This window comes from Maniola jurtina, chromosome 10 (assembly GCF_905333055.1).
Source record: "Maniola jurtina chromosome 10, ilManJurt1.1, whole genome shotgun sequence".
Lineage (NCBI taxonomy): Eukaryota > Metazoa > Arthropoda > Insecta > Lepidoptera > Nymphalidae > Maniola > Maniola jurtina.
In genome coordinates this window covers 11,628,227-11,649,956 of record NC_060038.1, presented here as the reverse complement: position 1 = coordinate 11,649,956, position 21,730 = coordinate 11,628,227, and the positions used below count along the sequence as shown (strand labels likewise).

Below are 21,730 nucleotides of genomic sequence, written 5' to 3'. Positions count from 1 at the left end.
TTATGTACCTTTTAAACATGGATTATTTTTTCCACAATTTTTTCTTCACAATATTTCTCATAGCCACTTACATACAAAAATATAAACCTACATACACGTCGCAATATATTAAAATTTGACGTGCTTTCTTTTTGATTCGAATAAAAAAACCATTGAATAAAATACTTAGGTAAAAAATATATCACGTCATATCACAATAATAGATTCAGCGTCACAACTTGGGCTTGCTCTACTGCCAAGTCGTTTCTTCATTACATTTTAAATTCGTAACATTAATGGTTTTATGTCAAATAAAATGCACTATGAATATGATTTTGCTTCTTGGTATCATTTACATTTGTGGTTGCAATGGTACTTTCCACTTTGGGGCTTGGTAACCTTTAATTAAAATGGGTACACATATTAAATTAAGTAACATTTTAAATTAATAATAAATAAAAGTTTAAAATCCCGTTATCGTTTTTTTCCTTTTATTAATAAAGTTAATAAACTAATAGTAGGTAGGTAACTTAATTTTTATTAAGTTTAAATTCAAATTCTCATTTTTTTTCAAATCTTTCAGCAATAGCAGCGTTTAGGTATTATAGTTCACATACTTATGCTCTCATAAAAATCCTTTTTCATAATAACTATTATCATTTCTGCAAAACTTTAAATTTTTGTTTAATAAAGGTATTCATTCACGATTTACTAACTCAACAATGTATTTTATGTTCTTGCATATTTAGGACCTAAGCATATTTGAACACCTTGGCATCTCACGCGTCACGAAAGTTGAAAATTAGCGCTTAGCGATAGGCGATTCATTCAGAAAACAATCGAATTCAATAACAATCGATTGTTCTCTATTGTCCAATTCTTACTTCGAGCGTGGATCTGGGACGAATAAATCGAAAATCGTATGCAATCAATTGCGCAATTGATTCGATTTTTGATTTATTATTTCCAGGCATTCGTAACGAATATAGTTTAAAAGATCTATATCGATTGTTCGATTCATTACATTGTTTTGGGCAACAGTCGCCCATTGCTACTGCGCATGTACCGAAACTGTTTCTCAAAAACTGCGCAGAACTCATTTTTAAAGGATATTTCGCAGTTTCAAGTCTCGTGACGCACAAGTATTAGAATGCATGAACCAGGGTGATATGGACAAGAGAAGCGCTATAACGTTAGTATACTCTTTGGCAATACAGTCTACATGACTTGTACTCTAGGAGCGTCTTCGGGCCACGAGTAGACGGGCGGCAGAGCGGGCGAGTAGCCGTAGTCGTACATCTGTGCGCGGATGAAGGCTTCTGTATCCAGTGGCTGCGGCTGGACTGAGGCCTTGCCTGGAACAACAAACGCAACTTTTTGGGTAAAGAAAACTCGGTATTGGACTAAAAGATATAAAATTCGTCACTAAAACTGTTAGATACGTCATTTGATGGGCGACCTGTCTGCTTAGTATGAGATTTTACATCTCATCAACGTTGATAGAACTCGAGTGTTGAGACAATTCACCGTTGAAGTAAAATATACCTTAAATGCCTAACTAGGCCTACTTTAAACCTCAAGTTCGTCCATAACTATTTCTACAGGCAGCGCTCCTAGCAAAAACGTTGCAAGATTTAAAGCGCTGGTACTGAATTTGTGACTTTGAATAAAGGAGCTTTAGGTCCATTTTATTTTGAAGTTAACATTTGTACTTACACTGTTCTTGAATGGGGAAAATAAAACAAAATTAAATGATGAATCTGCCTACCTGTTTTGTATGCGTGTTCGACGACCCTCTTGGCGATTTTAACAGAGCACTCCTGAATATCTTCGAGAGGTGGATACAAGCTTCCCTGGTCTAGATTCTCCTGTGATACGATGTCTGAGAGAGCCTGAAAATAAAATACAATGTTATTTTCCTTATCTGTACGTTAATTACAATCCAGATAATAGACGTGGCGGTCTCCACTTCACTTATAATTTTAAATTGCCTTTTTTTGCTTTTACAAAAGTTGAAAATGAGCTACTGAAACTTTATTATTTGCTCAAAAAGCTGTTCTGTTTGGCGGCCATTTTAAATATGGCCGGAAGAACGCGAACGTTACTTTCGTCTAAAAAAGATCCGAATTTTCTCAAGTTACGCCTGGCTTACTGACTTTGTAGAATAAAGATAAACACATGCGGAAGATGCCTTACTTACAATACTACGCAATTGCGATGTCACCTCCATTTATAAAAATTTATATAAGCAACTATGGTCCTCGACAAGTTGAAATGGCAATCAGGAAGGACACGCGCCGCACACCCGCACAGCCCCCGCGCTTACCCAATGCGTGCGAGCGTGGATGACATGCGGGGCGTCCCTCCGCCTCATACCCCGATTGCTATTTCAACCTGTCGCGGTCTATAGTGCTACACCGCACATGCCCAAGCATCCTGGTAAACCTCCAAGTATGGAATTCCAAAATTGGTGGCGATCACAGTGGATCAATCGAAATGATACAGGGCCTGCATATCCCAAAAGAAGAAAGAAAGAAAAACGTTTCTTCCTTAAATTGTGCCATCACATGTTATACCTAAGAGTTGGTTATCCAACTCTTAGGTATAACATGTGATGGTTGGGTTGGTTCGCTTGAGCATTAAAGTCAACATACCTCAAGCAGAAGAAGAAACCTCCAAGTAGTTCGTGAGGCATCTTCAGCATGTCTTTACCATTATAACAATGTAACAATAAACAATCAAATACATGCCATCACAATTACTCAAACTCACCTCAGCAGCGAGCAGCATAAAGTCCTCAGAGATGTCCACGAGGCCGGCGCAGAGTATGCCGAGCGCCAATCCGGGGAAGATGTACGCGTTGTTGCCCTGCCCGGGTCTCAGGACGCGGCCGTCCTTTGTGCGGTAATCCGGGAACGGCGAGCCGGACGCGAAGATCGCGCGTTCCTAAACAACAAAAACATCTCTAAGGTCCGATTTTTCAATCGTCAAATAACTTTTATGTGAGGAAAAAAGACGATTTGAAAGATTTTCTATAGAACAACTGTGCAACCTCAAAATTCCTCAGATAAAACTTATTTGACGATTTTCATATACTCGTTCTTCAGATGCGGAGCGCGCTTTTCCAGAGAAGTATGAAGGTTAAACAACTATGGGCACTTTATGAGGCTCGAAACAGAAGAATAATGTCAAGAACTTACGTCAGTGTTGGAGTAGGCCTCCTCGGCGGTGCACTCGGCCTTGCTGGTGGGGTTGGACAGCGCGAAGATGACGGGCTTGTCGTTGTTTTCACCCATAGCACGCAGGATCTCCGGCGTGAACGCACCGCGGATTGCTGCTGCGCCTGTACGAGAAAATTTTCACGTTATTGCATGCCTAAAAACGAATTATCCACCTTGCTACCTGATATATGCTAAGATACCTCGAACTGATCGCAAATCACATTGAGGAAAAAAAAATATGTTATTGCACCCAAAGAGAATCAATTTGACTGAGCTTGCTGGCTACTACCAACAAAGAAATCTAAGTCGCACTAATCAATTCTACTAGCAGTAAACCTATTAAATTGAATCCACCTTTGGGACAGTTCTTGATAAGTAGTGAGCTTAAGCGCCCTCGATGGTAACAATAAAAATATCTAATTCACCAAATTCCCTAAATACTTACCAATAAGTACAGAAGGCTTAGCGACATTGACAACTTCGGCAAGTGTGCGAATGGGAGGGCAGTCCTTTGCGAACTTTTCCTTGTGTTCATTAAGTCCGCCCTCTGGCCGGTTTTTCACGATCAGGCCCTTGGAGTCGACCATCCAGATGCGAGCGCGCGCTTCCGGCTCTGGTGTGCCTTCAGCCTTCATCGCCATCACGCACAGTTCCGCGATTCCCAAAGATGCCTAGAACAAAACAATGTAACGTTGTAGTTTCTCTTTCAAGTTACGACCCAGCTATACTGATGGAATAATTTTGTAACGTAGTGATGATCTAATTCGTACATGAGATCTGCCTACACTCACCAGACTTGGAGTAACCTGATGAGTGTTAAAATGACAAAGCGAGTAGGTCATCGAGGATAAATCCTCAGTAGGTCCAGATCTGTATATCCTCGCTGGTATTCGCTGGATAGTTATTAAAACTGATTATTATTAGTCGATAACGACATCTGTAATCAGTCAATGAGTTCGAGTTTAAGCGACGGTGTTATTAGTTGAAAGGCTAATAACAACGTTACTAATTAACTTATCGAAGTTTATTAAGATTATTGTCAAGTATTACCTCTCCCGCTCCTTGGAAAACAATGACGTTGTCGGACAACCTCTTGCCGGTGACGCGCAGACTAGCCAGTAGCCCGGCCACAGCCACTGACGCTGTGCCCTGGATGTCGTCGTTGAAGGTGCAATACCTACGACAAAACCAAACCAACTGTAACACCAAGTGTAGGTTATAATTTATGAGGAATGAAAATGAAAATATCTTTTTTATACACTTAACATTGCCTTAAAAATAAACCACGATGCGTTAGTTAGGTACAAACTGTGTTGCAGTTGTTAACGCCCACCTCCAGATCAACAAAATTAGGTACTAAAAATGAAAATGTTTTAGCAAAAATAAGACAAATAGAAACTTTTTTTTAAATGAGTGACATTTAAGTAAATGAAGTCAAAGTGCGCTTTTCGCCCAAAGTTTTTGTCAGAATTGGTGAATAGGCTTGTGATGTCACACAATGGTATGGTACTGCTTGGTTAGAGCAGCTTACCATATTTTATGCTTCAACAGGGCAGCCAAATTTAACGATTGGGTGCAATATCGCTTCCATCTTAAACTGCATCTTCAATAATGATTATTATCTACCACCGGGTAAGATCGCACTAAATAGTTAACTTGTACCTAAACAAGTGTAAATTAAAAATTTATAACACCCCCGACGATCCAAAGTATTTGAGTTTTTCAAAACATCATCTTCAAATAAATAATTATGTATTTAGGCAACGTCCATCTTGACAGCTTGACATTTGTCTATTGACATTATGAACCTAACGGTTATCTAACCTTCTTTTCTACAAGAAAACTAGAAAAGAGCTGATAACTCTTAAACGGCTGAACCAATTTTTTTGGATTATAGCTAAGAACACTCTCGATCAAGCCACCTTTCAAACAAAAAAAACTAAATTAAAATCGGTTCATTCGTTTAGGCGCTACGATGCCACAGACAGATACACAGATACACAGATACACAGATACACAGACACACAGATACACAGATACACACGTCAAACTTATAACACCGCTCTTTTTGGGTCGGGGGTTAAAAAGGCCCGAGATGAATTTTATCAACTCGGTGGACAAAATAAGAAATCGCAGTCGATTGCAGCGAATGAAGAAAGCATTACTCACTTGCCACGATACTTCTCCAGCAGCCTGAAGGCGTTAGCGTTGGCGAAGTCCTCGAACTGGATAAGGCAGTTCTGTCCGAAGCGGCGCACCACGGCCTGCATGAACTCGTCGATGAACTCGTCGTAGGCCTCGCCGCGGACGCGTCGCTGACGGAGCCCGATGTACAGCGGGTCGTCCAGCATAGTCTGAGTGTTGGTGCCCACGTCTGACGACACAAAACAATAAGACAACAACGTAAACAGCAGAGTTTGGTGTCAGGGAGTTGTGGCTAAAGACGAACGTCAAGGAGATCGGAGAATAACGACAAACAATTTCCTGAGGGTACATTAACTGTAGGTACGGTCGGCCTCAGAATTCGAGTAGCAATTCCGCGAAACTATTGCTTCAAAAACCTGTCGTTCTTTTTCTATAAACACGCCACACACACCTAACGCATATGCATAACCGTGCCAAGCAAATATGATCATTAAGGTGCTAAATGACTTACGGCCTTTGACTGTGCATGAGGAAAAGGCATGCATCACCATCTAACTGTGACTCACCGAGTGTGATGGGCAGGCACTGGTGCGGCTTGATGCCCGCCAGCGCGGTGTAGAGCGCCAGCTTGCCCACGGGGATGCCCATCCCGCACGCACCCAGGTCGCCCAGCCCGAGGATGCGCTCACCGTCCGTCACCACGATGGCTCGCACGTCGGTTTCCGGCCTGCACACAAAATTATCAGTCATGGTATTTTGTAAGAATGATCACCTTGGGCATAGATTAACTGCTATAATACAGAGATTAAGGGCATTCTTCGGATAAGTTTCTCGCCTTTTGCAAAGAGTACGGTCGGCCTCAGAATTCGAGTAGCAATTCCGGAAATATTGCATGCACACACCTAAGGCATGTGCATTTAAATCGGGCCACTCGAATATGATCATTAAGGTGCTAAACGACTTACGGCCTATAACTGCACCTAACCAAGATGTGACACTGGATACAGACGATTTTAATTAGGTACCTATACCTAGGTTACCTTATGATAAGGAATCTGTACCCCGTCCTCCGTTTATTATTCCCTGTATCTGTAGCTACTAGCTGGAGCTACTCTTTAGCTACTATATACCAACGCTTATGTAGGCTGTTATATTATACATGTCTATATTCATTAAAAACATACAAAATGTACAAAAATAAAGACATGTGTCAAAATACCACGCCACGCAATAATCTAAAGGATTAAGTTCTCAAGTTTTTCCTTCATTAGGCAGGCAAGAACATTAAAAGACAACAATAAAAAATACATCAGTACAATTAACTAAATATTACGTAAGTTACCTACATAGGTACATACTTACCGTACTAGGTAGGTACCTACCTACCTACAAATGACATCTCGTGCGCTGACAGCAAAAAATAAGGAATTCCAAAACAAGAAACTAACGATTATCATACGATGTATGCATGTACCTACTATATATATTGTTTATTATGTATTATAATATCTCCTAAGTAAGTATATGTAATTCTGTTCATATCTGCCACGAAGCAGTAGAATAGGTCCATCGTATTCTTTGAGCTAGTGACTTAGCGACTTAGATAAGAAAATTGACAGCAGTTCCCAGCATGAACAAAGTTCAACTTCTTGGACTGAGTCTGAGCGATGACCCTGTTATTCTATGTAGTTACGATGATATGAATACATTGATATGAGTACAGTCCAACCGTTCATAAAACTAACCAATTCTTGAGAATGTCGTAAACGTGTCCCTTGTCGTTGATGGTGATGAACAGGCCGCGCGGGCGTCGGTACACCAGGCCGTACTTCTGGCAGGCCAGCCCGACGGTCGGCGTGTACACTATCGGCATCATTTCAGCCACGTTTTCACCCACGAAGCGGTAGAACAGGTGCTCGTTACGGTCCTGGAAATAAAACGTGTGATAGCTTGGGTGTTTACTACAGCTAGGTATCTAGGTCTATTTAGTAAGGTATACCTATAATATATCATACGTATTTATCTTATCGTATTATTTTATAGATAACTATCAGACATCTCTCCTATAAAATAGTAAACATCTATGAAACGCTCACAACGTTGCCCGCAATCATTTATTCTTCCGCATAATATTATCCATACTAATATTATAAATGCGAAAGTGTATCTGTCTGTCCGTCTGCTAGCTTTTTACGGCTCAACAGTTTAACCAATTGTGTGGAAATTTGGTACAGAGTTAGCTTACACCTACACCCCGGGTACAAAGGCTACTTTTCATCTTGGGAAATCAAGGAGTTTCCACGGGAGTCTAAGCCCATCCGTTTAACCGATTTATATGAAATGTACAGAGGTAGCTTGCTCCCCGGAAATTGACATCACGCGGGCACCATCTATTTTCTAATAATTTCAAAATACTTAAAGCACTTGTTACTGCAGTGGCCTTGGTGGCGAAGATCTAAGGCGAGGGATTTGTGTGAAATCCTTGATCCTCGCTTCATTTTCATCTCGGCGAACCCTGACAGTGATGACGCTACTCACAAGCAGTCCCATGAGGTAGATGTACTTGTTGAGCGGGTCCTCGTAGCGGTCGATGGACAGCTTGCACAGCTGCACCTGCTCCTTCTGGCTCTTCACCCTGGGGGGCAGCAGCCCGTGGATGCCCATCGCCTGCCGCTCCTCGATGGTGAACGCCATGCCCTGGGGACAAGGTTTTTTTTAAAGAAGCCTTGATTACTTTGTGTTGCCCTGCCCGTGCGATGCCAGGGCGGGTCGCTAGTTCATACTAATATTATAAGACTGAATGTAGAAATCCGGGAAATCTCCGGAACTAATGATCCGATTCTGAAATTTTTCACTGATAGATAACTACAATATTCCCGAGTGCTATCCATACTTAGTAATATTATAAATGCGAAAGTCAGTCTGTGTGTTTGTCTGCTAGCTTTTCATGACCCACCAGTTAAACCAATGTTGATGAAATTTGGTATAGAGTTAGCTTACCTACATCCCGGACACGGATATAGGCTACTTTATAACCCAGAAAATCAAAGAGTTCCCACAGGATTCTTGAAGGTCCATCCGTTTAACCGATTTATATGGGTTCAGAAGTAGCTTGCGTCCCAGAAGTTGATATAGGCTATATTATGTTATCCCGGAAATCAAAGAGTTATGGGATTTATAAAAAAACCTAAATCCACGCGGACGAAGTCGGGGGCATCATCTAGTAGGTAATAAATAAATTAAATCGCGCGGACGAAGTCACGGACAAAAGTTAGTACAGTATGTTATGAATTGAAAAAATGGACGTTGCTAAAATCAATATAACGATAAACAATGCTATTTAGAGAATCGTTTGAGTCACGATGAAAACGGAAATTATATCGTCCACAGTGCACACAACATAGGTAGGTATATATTTGCATGGCCATTGCCCTTAATATTGCGGACGCACTAATGGAAACATTTGTGATTTGATTCAACAGTCGATAGCGTAGACATGTCATAACGGGTCATATTTTGAAGCAATTCAACATTTTAGCAACGAGCTGGTTCACATTAGATCGTACAGACACATCTATCTACCCTATAAGTGTGTATATTGGGTATTCAAACTAGCGACGCGCCCCGGCTTCGCACGGGTGCAATATAGATACTAATGTGGTGTCAGTGGTGATTTTGTTAGGTATATTACAAAAGAATAAGATAACATTTTCGATGAAAACTCTCAGTCGGCTTGATTTCTTCCGACATCTTGAACACAAAACCATTACCGTCATAGGTATTTCAACAAATTAACATAAAACAATACTAAACTATATGTATAAATATAAACCTTCCTCTTGGATCACGCTATCTATTAATGCAAACCACATTAAAATTCTTTGCATAGTTTAAAAGATCTAATCATACAGACGGCGGGAAGCACCTACTAATTAATATACTATTAAGTCAATGGCGAAAAGAGACTGTTTTATACTATGTAGAGTCTAGAGATAGCACTATTGACATTAATGAGATCCGGTAAAGTTATCGGCAATTCGGCAAAGTTACATTTTTACCGGATGTTCTGCTACGATTTCTGTTCGTTTCGATATTTAATAGCATGCATGCAATTTATTAACTATGAATGGAAAAAACCGGCAACTGACCAGCGACGAAACTGTCGATCCGACCTAATGTGAACCGTACCAGCTCAACGATCTGCCAAAATGACGCCTACGTTTATCGATTCCGAGTTTCCCGAGACAGTAAGTTTTTCAAATTCGATTACTCGATAGGTATAGTTTTGGGTTCTGCTTTTAATTTTTCATCTTATATTATCAAAGATTTATCAATATCAGGTTAGCAGGTAGGTAACCTAATGATTTGTTAGAGGACATCAAATTCTGGCCTGCCATAAGGGAACTAAAAAAAAATTGAGAAAGGAACCTCCTGCTTTTTAGAAGTCATTTAAAAGGATTCAGATTTCAGATATCGAAGAGGTTATCTGTAGGAAAGGCAAAAAGTCTAAAAGTCTGTGACATCAGTCATCATCTCATATTGTACGAGGTATCGTCAGCTGCCTACCTATTAACCACAACAGTGAATCATTGCCTTCTTGTACTTATCACCTGTTTTGTTTTCCGTATTATTTAAACCCAAGTACCTACCTACGTATATACACTTGTATACCCATTACCCATCCGTGATGGAAATACAAATCAGTTACATAACATGTTTGATTGACGCATTAGCTACAAGCTATTAATAAATAATGCCTATTGTAGAACTAATCTGATTATTATATGAGTACTTAAGTACCATTAATTTTTATAGATAGTTAACGCTTTTGACTGCAGATCGGCCCGTTTGAGAGTTTTGGAAAATTTGCAAAATCAAAAAAAAAAATGAGAAAATTCAGGAAAAGACAGGTCTAACAAATTTTATAAATTGCGCTTCTGAAGTTCTTTCACGAAGAAAAAGTTGAAGACCGCTGGCGTTATTTGTATAGGTACCCTATCTAAGAGTGAGAGTTCTTGGTGAACTGCCGATTGGGTTCTTGTCCTTGTTAAAAAAACAATTAAAACGCTGGCGCTTTTTTGCGCAACGGATCAGCCGGGCTGTCCAGCGCGGAAATGCAGCCGGTATTCTTGGCACCATTCCATGTGAACAAGCTTTGTATAGTAATTAGATAAGGCTAGCTTTAAGTTTTATTAATTAATATTTTTAATTTAAAAAAAAATACTAGAAACAAAAATGCAAATTCATTCTTATTAGTAAAATTTAATACGAAATCACCCAATCGTTTGGATGCAATGACCAAAAACGAACGGGTTTTTATGCAACAAATAGGTAAGTAGGTAGGTATATTATTACGGGCACCGTAATACATACGTAATTTGGAATTAATCGGGGTCGGAGGCGTGGCAGTGACGTGAGCGTAGGTAACGGACTTTACTCCATGTACCAACATACTACTTAGCAGTTTTTTATCGTACACGTTCAAAGACTTTACAATACTAGCTGAATGCCGCGACTTCGTCCGCGTAGATTTTTGCTTTTGAAAATCTCCTGGGAACATTGTTTTTCACTTAAAAGACTGGCAAGAAACTTAGTCGCTACCTAGTTTTTATATTTATTTTTTCGGGCCGAGGAAACGAGACCGTAGATTTGTGTCAAAACTGAATCAAAGTTAGTCAATACACAATAAAATAACACAATAAAACAAACCCGTGAATCGTGGGCAGCCAAACTGTCAGGAATTGAGTAGAGCTCGCGCCGTGGTGTCAGCTGCCACCAGTCTCTCTCCATTTTCGATTCTACCCTCGTCAACAGTTCATTTAGACACAGATTTTATTATTCCATACACTAGTACACGAGATTTTTATGTGTATTCACTAAATACATTATCGCTGGTTTACACATAACTGTACGATTTCCTTAAGTTCTATAAAAATATGTTGTTTTTGTTTTTTCACTTGTAACAAAACTAGACGAAGGTTTTTACTTTATAGGTATTTACACTTTGTTGATATTTTATCATAAATTACAGAACTGAAGTATAAGACCCAATATGTTCTATATTCATATCACGACTCACGATTAACTCTCATAGGAAGGCTCTTCATATTTTAAGATTAGCACGGTCAATGACCCCTGAAGGAGGCATTAAAAAAGAGCTGGGTATTGTCCCGTCATGAAAGAATAATCCAGAAAAATTGAGATTAGCGAGTGACAGGACAATATCTGACAATAAGTATAAAAAGCTTTACTTATATATCTTACTAGCAACCATTGATGTAAATAAACTCTTGCAAACTTTGTACCATTTTCTTTGAAATTAATATTGTTTATTTGCAATAGCTTTTCTATATTTTCATTTCAACAGAACATTCGTAAGTACATTTCCTTTAAAAATAATTCATCGTTCGAAAGGTCGGGACGGTTATCTCGTAAATTGCAAAATCCAGGAGTAAATATTCCATTTAAATACGCTCAATAAAACACAAAATAGCTTCTTTGACCTTTCAACACTTTCATGGGAGCAATTTTAGATTTAAACGATGTAACGTAACAAAGATCTACGTTAAACTTTTACGATTGCAATCTAACAACTAAAGCACACGAGTAGACTAAAGTATCTACGTAGTACGAGCCTTGGTGATACCTACTTAGTGCCTAGGACCTAGGTCTTATAAAGAATTTATTATCAATTGCATCTGTCAGGTCAGCGTTGACGATCAATACGAATAATATCATCATTCTATGATTCTATCGTTACGTACTTAGACGAAGTCTTTACCACAATTTATTTATTTTAACCACATACGTCATGTAATATGCTTGTGTGATTTATGATATCATCTGATTTATGATGATATGATCATTAGGACAGTAGTAGCTAGGTAGATATGTTTCACTAATTTAGCTGTTGAAAAAGTAGAGGTTACATAAATCAGAGGTACCTACTTTTTTATTGAGACAACTAAATGAGCGGTTTTCAAGTTAAAAAAACAGCTTTGATTAGAACTTTGAATTTTAATTAAGTATTCGTTCATTTCTTTTTATGAGCAAACTATTCATGGCTACAAGTTCTTAATGGAGAAAAATCATATAGAGACTAGAGTGAAATATTTAGGTAAGTAAGTAAACTTCTCTCAATCTTAACGATACGACTGGACAGACGATTTATGTTAGAAAATCAAGGAATGTGGAAAGATCTACGCTCGGCATTGGACGTCTATCAATTAAAGCGATAGTGGCGAAATAAAAATAAGTTTATTTAAATGGATTGAGTTTATTTATTTCATTTAGGACAGCATGTGCCACTTATGATAATGTCAAGACTACCACCGGTTCGGAAGGAAGAAAAAACATTTATCGTAACAACCTTCGTCAAGTTGAGTGAATTATGATTGCCAACACGCCGCGGGCAGGCGGAGCAAGTCGGGCATGGCAAAGCTTTGCAACTTTGCTCCACATACTCGTACTACGTATCGAGATATTAAGGTTAAGTCGTTTTGAGGTCACGTCGAGAAGGCATTTAATCAAATCAAAGTTCCTAGTGGCATTAAAAGCAAGGATACATCCTTTGGAGCAATTAATTATTTATAACTTATAACTAGCAAATGATACACGTACTGAAAATTTAAGAGTGTACGTAAGCTACATTCAATCGACTTTTTTTTTACCCTCTGCCAATCTTCTGCCTTCAACAATTTTCTAATACTTTTTATTTTTCTGGAAAATGAACTGCTTACCATACATACTTCTAAAAAAATTCGAAATTTACCCATCACTAGTATTTCACCGTGCTACATTTACGTTTAAAAAATATATGTACCTAATAAATCATAGGTAATCAATAGGTATGTACATATATAGGCACATTGATCAGTTTTATTTTACTGTCGCATCTAATCCATGTGGCATTGACCATAAAACGTAATGGAATGAGTCAAGATTCAAGATCATGAACGTTTTCACGGCAAGTTCGACTGGTATCGACCAAAGTGTGCCACTACTACTTCACAGCTATATGGAGAATGGCGTAACATAGCCTAATGAATGATGAAATACAACGGAAAGTCGGTAGAGTAGTAAGTAAAGTCGTGTAAAGCAAATCTGGTCGCTCTTCACTAGTTTTTTGAATGATTACGAAACCCTGTGAAAAAACGTGACCATTTACACTTTTACCATCAGTAGGTAGGTATACAAAATACATGCGGTTCCCTCACGATGTTTTTCTTCACCGTAAATGAAGTGATATAATTGCTTTAACCACACATAACTCCGAAAAGTTAGCGGTGCGTGCCCGGGGTCGAATCTCCGATATAGGAGGGGAATGTCTTAACCACTAGGCTATCATGACTAAAAAAATATATTTCTAGCTAAACGTCCCAACATTGTGGAAAAGGTTGCCCTTTGTTAGTTAGGAATTTGGATGCATTTTATAGGTACATAAAGATTCTGTGTTAGTTGTTAATAGGACCTCTAAAGTCGTCGATTAAACAATGTGTAGCCAATTTATATTTCGCAATCAGCAGCGTGAAGGATTACCCACCACTAACTAATTCACTAGATAGACCGCCTACATACATACCGTATATTCAAGTAATTAAGTCGTCAGTTTGGGGGATACCAAACAATCAAACTAACAGGTAAGCCTCAAATAAATCCTCAACTTAAACGAGGAAATATAATTTCCTCTTGTGAATATTTAACAATAGTATAATGAACGAACAATATATTACATAATGCCTCTAGTAGAGTAGAATATATTATCATAATATTTGGATATTTAGGTTATCTAGGATATTTAAAACCGTTAATATATTAGGTACCTATTTAGTACCAGTATGCTGTATGACCTACCTATTCGATACAAAGCAAGGTAACCGCAATGTCTAGGTTACAATCTAAGATTAACAATCAGTTCAAGTTGCACATTATGTACCTGCAAGGTGGATTAATTATAAGGTGATTGATTGGTAAGGTGTACTGTACGTATACATGATAGATATACGATAGATACATTAGCTAACAGCTATTCACGATTTATTCAATCGAATATAATAAACCTTTACGAGGATTAAAAGAAAATTAGTTAATAAAACCAATAAAATAAGAATCAAAATGAAATATTAAAATGAAGTATAAAAAATTAACAAACGATAAGAACAATAAAATACACATTTAGGTAAGTTACAAGAAAACTGCATTTACAAAAATAGATAGGTAGGTTTTAAGAAGGTAAAGAGCGGGTTTTATCATTTTATCAATTTGATAAAATCTTAAATAAAATCTCTGTAAAGCAAATCATTTTTATCACGCACTTAAAGGCACAATTCAAAGAGATCAAATGTAATATAAATAAGTTAACAATCTACATGATATTTAGGTAATGGAATATAAAAACATTTCATACCAATTTCATGCTAATTTAAATACAAAACCGACAAAAACAAGCAGAAAGAAAACACTCGGTAAACATTTTAAGCACGTGATAACTGATATAATCGGCGGTGTTAATTTGAATTTATGTTTAGGTTTATTATTAAGTACGTGAGGATTATGGTTTCACTTAATTTTCACGAGGTGTTTTTTGGGTAACTTGAGTAAACACACCGTGACTATCCGTTATTATTTTAGCTACGGCTACGCTACGAGGGGCCCTTCTCATATTGAACTTATTTTAAATGAATATTTACTAGATTAACACAATAATAAAAGTTTAGCTCTAGAAAACTTTAAAGAGTTCAACACTTGAACTTTGACAAATTCTAGTTCATGTATTTTTTTCAAGCGACTTGATAGCTACACGGCGAAGGGCTACCATTAAACTACCTATTTCATAGAAAAAATTGAACAAAGAATAGTGTTATCTAGTTTCCATAGTGACGTTACTCGAGAGTGCCAAAGCAATATTGGCGTGTGTTGATCGTGAGGCGTCACTAGCCGCTATCACGCGATTATTGTTCATCACACCTGCCCTTTTTACCCAACTGCGGCAAAGCCAAAAGGGCTATGTATGTATGTATGTATGTTTGTATCCAGATTCTGTGTGTTCCACCGTAGTGCCTAAACTACTGGGCCGATTTTGATGAATGAGGTGTCAATTGATTCGTTGTATACGTTGTTGTGTACCTCCGTGATGCAAGCTGTATCTGAAGCTTTTATGACAATCGGTTAAACGGATGACTCATGAAAAGCTAGCAAACAGATGTAAGAGTGAAAAGACACGTTATATATCTTGCATTTTCAATTCTTCCCAATTCCCATAATTATTCATCTCGCTCTTCAATCCCGTGCGTATCGCAGCGCGGAAATCCATGAAAACCCCATTAAAAATCCATTCACACTTACCTAATGATTTTATGAATATTTTTGTTTCGAGCCATTCACGGGCTTTTACGCCGCGATTCGCACATGAGCGAAGAACGGACTTAATTGCGATTGCAAATAAGCTTTAGGAAGCGACCCGTAAAATTTCCACTCGTTCAGACAACACTTTGTATTTTCTTTACAGTAGCATTTTCTTTGATGCGAGAGTCTTGCTGAATAATTTAAGAGTTTTATTTGCGCTACAAATATTTGAGTAATAAGATTCTTCTGAAGCCGTTTTGTTTTTTATTTTCTAAGAATATAATAGGCTTGTTGGAATTCAATATATTTCCCTTTTCTATCTAAACATCAAGTATTAGATTTATTTATTAGAAATACTCGTAATGAGATGATAAGAAAAAAGAATAGATATTACGCTCTTTGCATGACTACTTTCTATCTTCGTTGTACCTACACTAATTTACATAACGGGTAGGTAGGCTTTGAAAGTACGATCTTACATATTTTAGTCCGTTACCTGGCTACTGAACCATACCTATTTGAAATCTACTAATATAAACTTTTTGGATTTGAAAACTAAGAAGAGACGTAGTACCTACTTACCTATCCGTAGTCGTTTAGTCTGGCTGTAGTATGTTCTCTAATCGGTATCTAGCTAATGTAGGTACCCAGGTAACGTAATACATAACAGTCGATATTGAATGACAATCACTGTGCGAACAAATAGTGCAATAGAGCTATATTTATCGTAAATACCTATATCTGCCTACCTATCTTATCCTACCACTCTACCATATATTATATCTGCACCTTATACCACGAAGTCTAGGAGAAAAACTTGTTTTACAATCACACATATAACTAACTACTAAACGCTATTCAACCTACCTACCTACCTATTCCAAAAATCGACAAAACACCCAAATTATGCTTTTCACCAAACATTCCAAGGGCTTTTACAACCGTGAGAATCGGTTCGGTATTATTCAAATTGAACCCCTATAAGCCCTAGTACCTACATTGAAACTTAAAAGGTCAGAGGCTACGATTCACCCATTACAATGAGTGCTCTGTGTTTGACGAAGGGTTGGAACACAAGACCTACTGTATATTTCATATATCAATCTTAGTATGTGCTATGTAGGTACATTAGTTGACAATTTCGTGCTATAACTTTATTTCTAATACTATTTCAAAGTCCTAATTTCTGGTAAACAAGCGGTGATAGTGGGGGTCGGGGGTTCGAACACGGGCAAATAAACCAAATGAAGTATAGTTTATAAGCCATGAATTAAATATCACTTGCTTTATGAGTGATGAAAAACATCGCGAGGAAACCTGTATGCCTGAGACTTCTGTCTTCTCCGTCTTAATGTTCTCAAAGGTATGTGAAGTCTGCCAATCCGCACTTGATCAGTGTGGTGGACTATGGCCAAACCCTTCTCATTCTAATAGGAAACCTGTGCTCAGTAGTGAGCCAGCAATAGGTTAATGTATATATGATGGTGATGAAGCAGTAAATCTGATGTTTGGATTTTTTTTTTTAATTAAGTAGGTAGGTAACTAGGTACATAGTTAATCCCATTTAATTATAATAATATGGAATTTTCTTCAAATGCTCTTTCTTCTGATATTATAGGTTTCATACCTTTATACAACAATGACTGTCTAGTTTTTCCAGACAAAACATGGACAACATAAACTTTAAACGCAGTTTTAGGAAATTTTCGTTCCAAAATAGCGGAAACATGGAACCGGATTTGAACCCGCATCTCTCGCGAATCGCGCTAGTGTACCTTGAGCTTTAGACCCGGCGTACCATCACTTTGTTGATTTATTTTTCCCTAACATTGAATTAACGTGATTAGACGAAGCGGTCATTCGACTGTGTAATCATGTAATTTAATTTTTTAAGAGCAAACAGAACCGAATCTTTGAAGAAAACCAATTAGATATACTTAAGCCCGATAAATTGGAATGGTAAAACGTAATCAAGGACGATAGAAAACATTTTCTTATTTAACAATTCCTTTATTTTACGAATAGTTCTAGGTACTCCTTATTACCCGACTACGGCAAAGCCAAAAGGAAAGGTTATAGCAGTCTGTGTAAGTATGTATATCCAGATTCTGTGTGTTCCACCGTAGCGCCTAAAGTATTGGACGAATTTTGATGAATGAGGTGTCAATTGATTCGTTGTAAAGGCTCGGGTGACACAGGCTATATTTTATACGAAAAAAATTGACCTAACGGATGTTACATCAAAAAAATCTCCAAAAAAGTTTTTTTGCTATTGTATTGAGTGGGATGTCAAATGAAAAAAGAGAAAATTCTGAAGCCCCCTATCTTATGTGATTAATGGAATGATAGACATATGGGCCCTCGGTATTGAGGAATACGACAAAGCTCTCTTTGCCGTATTCCTCAATGCTGAAGGAGAGAGAGGGGACATATTTTATTTAGTACCTACTTGAAATATAACCATAATTATAATTTTTAAAAGTAGCAAGTTTGCAAGAAAAATAACACGTAATTTCTCACGCAAAGTGATATTGCGTTGTGCAAGAGATTTTGTTGACACTGAAAACTGAATCCTGCAAACTGCGAACTTTGATCACTGCTATTTCATAAAAAACCCCACATTTTTAAACGAAAGTGCCTATTTCTTAGGTAGATTGGTCACTGCAGGCACTGCAGGGTGTCTGGTAAGTATGAGCTACATAGCTAAGTATACTTTGTAATGTTGAATTAAAATTAAAAAAAAAACTAGTGTTTGGCTGTTTGGCTTCCAAAATTCATTATAGCATATTATAGCATTCGGGGATCAATGAAAGAATTTTTTTGTATGAGTATTTTTGGAGGTTATCTACCTCCTGGCTCCTACATTCAAACTTACTTTACGTCGTTATAATAGTGTGGATGAGTTTAAAAATCCTTATCTATTCAAACGATTCAAATGAGTATTAAACCCAATTTACCTCAGACACCCAAAACATGAATATTGCTTACAATCTGTGCAAACTCATCCATACTACAGAAATCCAAACCCTAACAAAATGAAACTAGGTATTTAGTATTTACTAGGTTGGTAACTATCTCCAGTTAAAATAACATGAAAATTCAGTTATCTGTTTGGACATTCCGAGGCTTATTAATTTTGAAATCCTCAAATAGGTAATCCAGTTTATACTAAGTTATCATGCCACAAACAAACACGCGTCAAAGCCAACCCTAGTATTTTAGCGTTGTGTTTATAAAAAGTGAACGGGACCTTCAGTGATAGTTTATGAAACAGCTGAGCTGAACATTTCCGTACAATAAGCCATGACCTAACCGAATGGAAATGACAGCTATGAACTACGAACACTAGTCCATTCGTATGCATAATACTAGACCAGTGTGTTCACAACTTTATCAGAAGTGGGATTAATGTCTTACCTTGTTAAGTCCAGGGTGCTTCAGGCGGTCCAGGCCGGACAGCTTGCTGTTGGACTGGCCGTCTCCGGAGCCCCAAACACCGATGCGATCACGTTCCATGTCGTACGTACACGTTAGTCCACTGACAGCGAGCGACTGTTTGCAGGAAGCGAATGGCGCGCCACTTTTGTTTCTTGGCGCGGGGGGCGCTGGACTCATTGCGGTTTCACTCCTGGGAAAACAGGAAAATTTTCAGCGATAACGATGTAGCAAGCCGCGTGCGTGCGGTTACGGCCACCCGATAACAGATGGCGTTGGGCCTTGAACTCTTTTTAATATCTATGAACTGTACCATCTACAATCTCTGATAATAATTAATTTAAAATTTTAAACATCAATTTAATTGTGGCTTTTACATATTAAGGACAAAATTGTAGTTGATAAAATAGTAATTGTGGTTTACAGAAAAATACTTATTCGATTTTTTAGAGTTCATTAACCTGTAGATAGCGTATATTACACAAATGATTTCTGAATTTTTTAAAAACTTATAAGTAGGTGTACTCCTAAATGTTTTTCATGATTTTACCTAAAATATACGACTTTATGGAAAATTTATAATAGATGGCGTTCGCCCTTGAACTCTACAAAATCCGGTACTCTAGTAGTCTAGCTAGTCTACAGCATTACATACTAAATACTTGTAAAACTAACACAGCTGCTACTCTCAGATTGCTATCTCTGGCCAAATAGTGTAGACATTTTTTATAGTAATGAGTGACTAAGTATATCTCTTATTTCCAATTTTATTAACTAAGCAGCTACTTACCTAATTTATTATCTACTAGGGGATACCCGCGGCTTCGCCCGCGTGGATTTCAATTTTTTTAAATCCTTTAGGAACTCTTTGATTTTCCGGGATAAACAGTAGCCTATGTCCTTCCCCGGGATGTATCCCAAATCTGTACCAAATTTCATTAAAATCGGTTTAGCGGTTGGGCCGTGAAAACGTAGCAGACAGACAGACAGACAGACAGACAGATAGACAGACAGATAGACAGACAGACACACTTTCGCATTTATAATATTAGTAGGGATTAGTCATTAATTAACTAACGACCTAGGTACCTAACCTAACTAAGTGCCATGACAGACTGCGTGGATGCGGTTATTGTGCAGTTTTCACAACTATTACGCAACTGCTGATCGACTGCGCAGTCTCAGAACAAAACTAAGTAGCTACTTACCTAATTATGTATTCGTCATTAATTAACTAACTACCTAACTATTACTAAGAGTCAAGACAGACTGTCTGTCATATTTAGACTGCAAGCCGACTGCAAAATTGTAATTTGGATGCGGTTATTGTGCAGTTTTCACAGCTGTATCGCAATTGCTGATCGACTGCGCCATCTGAGAACAGTCGGTGTGCAGTTCAGTGCAGTATTGGAAGTGTAGTAGAATTACATGATAACATGCACTCGGAGCACGCGGTCAACGCGATGCAGTCATGCTAACTGCAACTAAACTGCATCCCAACTGCAGTTTTGCAATCCAAATACAATCAGTCTGACTTGTAGTATTTCGAAAGTCAGTAAATTTAATTACCACAGTTTACCATTGAAGATGACAGCATTTAGAGCGGCTATGAAATCTGTTGAAAATCAATATTTTTACCTAATAAACATTTTTCAAGACTGCCTTTAAATTATAAGAAGAGCGTCGTAAGCGCTATTTTAAAGTAGGTGTAGGTACCTTCTGCGTGTGTTCTTTACTAATTACATATTATATGGAAACTGTATGTAACATAATATTATCATGTATTCGATCAGAAGGTCATTTAATGACAATAAAATAATTGTGTTAAGTATTTCACATTTTCAAATGCACATTGCGGCAGGGTCCAAGCGACTCGGGAGCGCAACGCATTTTCCCTACAATAAGTAAACTATACTATCACAATAACAAACTTTGTCTACTTTAGTATAGGTACTTAATTAGTGTTTAATAGGTACTCTTTTAGTGCCTTTAGAGCAGTTTAGAATAATCCAAGCCACGACTTTCGCTTCATCTTTCCATCAATACGCCTATATAATACATATCTATGCCTATAATATAAACTGTGTTCTTAAGGGTACTTATTTTTACCCGAATGTGCAAAAAAGACAGGTTAGCGCATTATTAGGAAGGTAACTTAAATCTCTATCGTAAACTAAAAGTACCTAACATGGACCTATAAATACTCGTACCTAACTGAAGAAATAAACCGAGAAAACTTACGACTTATTCCTGGATAGGTCACCCGCGCCATTCAACTGACGTTTGTCAAATTGACCGTTGGATTTGACTTTGCGCGATAAGAATTCCATTTTCGAAAAAACGAGATCAAATATATCACAGAGGAGTTTCTATTGGATGTTATAAAACCTTTTTTTATAAACTTTAAGTTCTATTATTTAAAAGGTCTCAACTTGGTCTAAAGATGGAATACCTATGATGAACGGACTGAGTGTCAGGCAGAGCCAGCGCTCTCTAAATGACGACTGAAGGTCGGAGTGGAGATGATCTTGTTAAATACATCACGCAATTTGCAGTTATCAATTAGGCAAATCAAAGTAAATACTTGATTCCGTATTTTAAGGTTG

At 37.8% G+C, this 21,730-nt stretch overlaps 1 protein-coding gene across 2 annotated transcripts in view; it reads right to left on the bottom strand.

The window, feature by feature from the left end:
• Positions 1-21,730, bottom strand: part of LOC123868870 (NADP-dependent malic enzyme-like) — a 30,637-nt gene continuing 8,907 nt past the window's right edge. Inside the window, exons 1-12 of one of the 2 annotated variants that reach the window (XM_045911524.1) lie at positions 21,366-21,643; positions 19,107-19,317; positions 7,884-8,042; positions 7,091-7,272; positions 5,912-6,072; positions 5,370-5,574; positions 4,251-4,377; positions 3,646-3,871; positions 3,180-3,322; positions 2,752-2,925; positions 1,748-1,871; positions 1-1,334 (exon numbers count right to left, since the gene is read on the bottom strand). In XM_045911524.1, coding sequence (XP_045767480.1) covers positions 1,198-1,334; positions 1,748-1,871; positions 2,752-2,925; positions 3,180-3,322; positions 3,646-3,871; positions 4,251-4,377; positions 5,370-5,574; positions 5,912-6,072; positions 7,091-7,272; positions 7,884-8,042; positions 19,107-19,317; positions 21,366-21,454 — 1,938 coding nt within the window. In that variant the 5' untranslated portion in view covers positions 21,455-21,643 and the 3' untranslated portion in view covers positions 1-1,197. Of the gene's footprint in view, positions 1,335-1,747; positions 1,872-2,751; positions 2,926-3,179; positions 3,323-3,645; positions 3,872-4,250; positions 4,378-5,369; positions 5,575-5,911; positions 6,073-7,090; positions 7,273-7,883; positions 8,043-19,106; positions 19,318-21,365; positions 21,644-21,730 lie in introns of those variants that run through there. The other variant, XM_045911525.1, reaches the window with a different exon arrangement.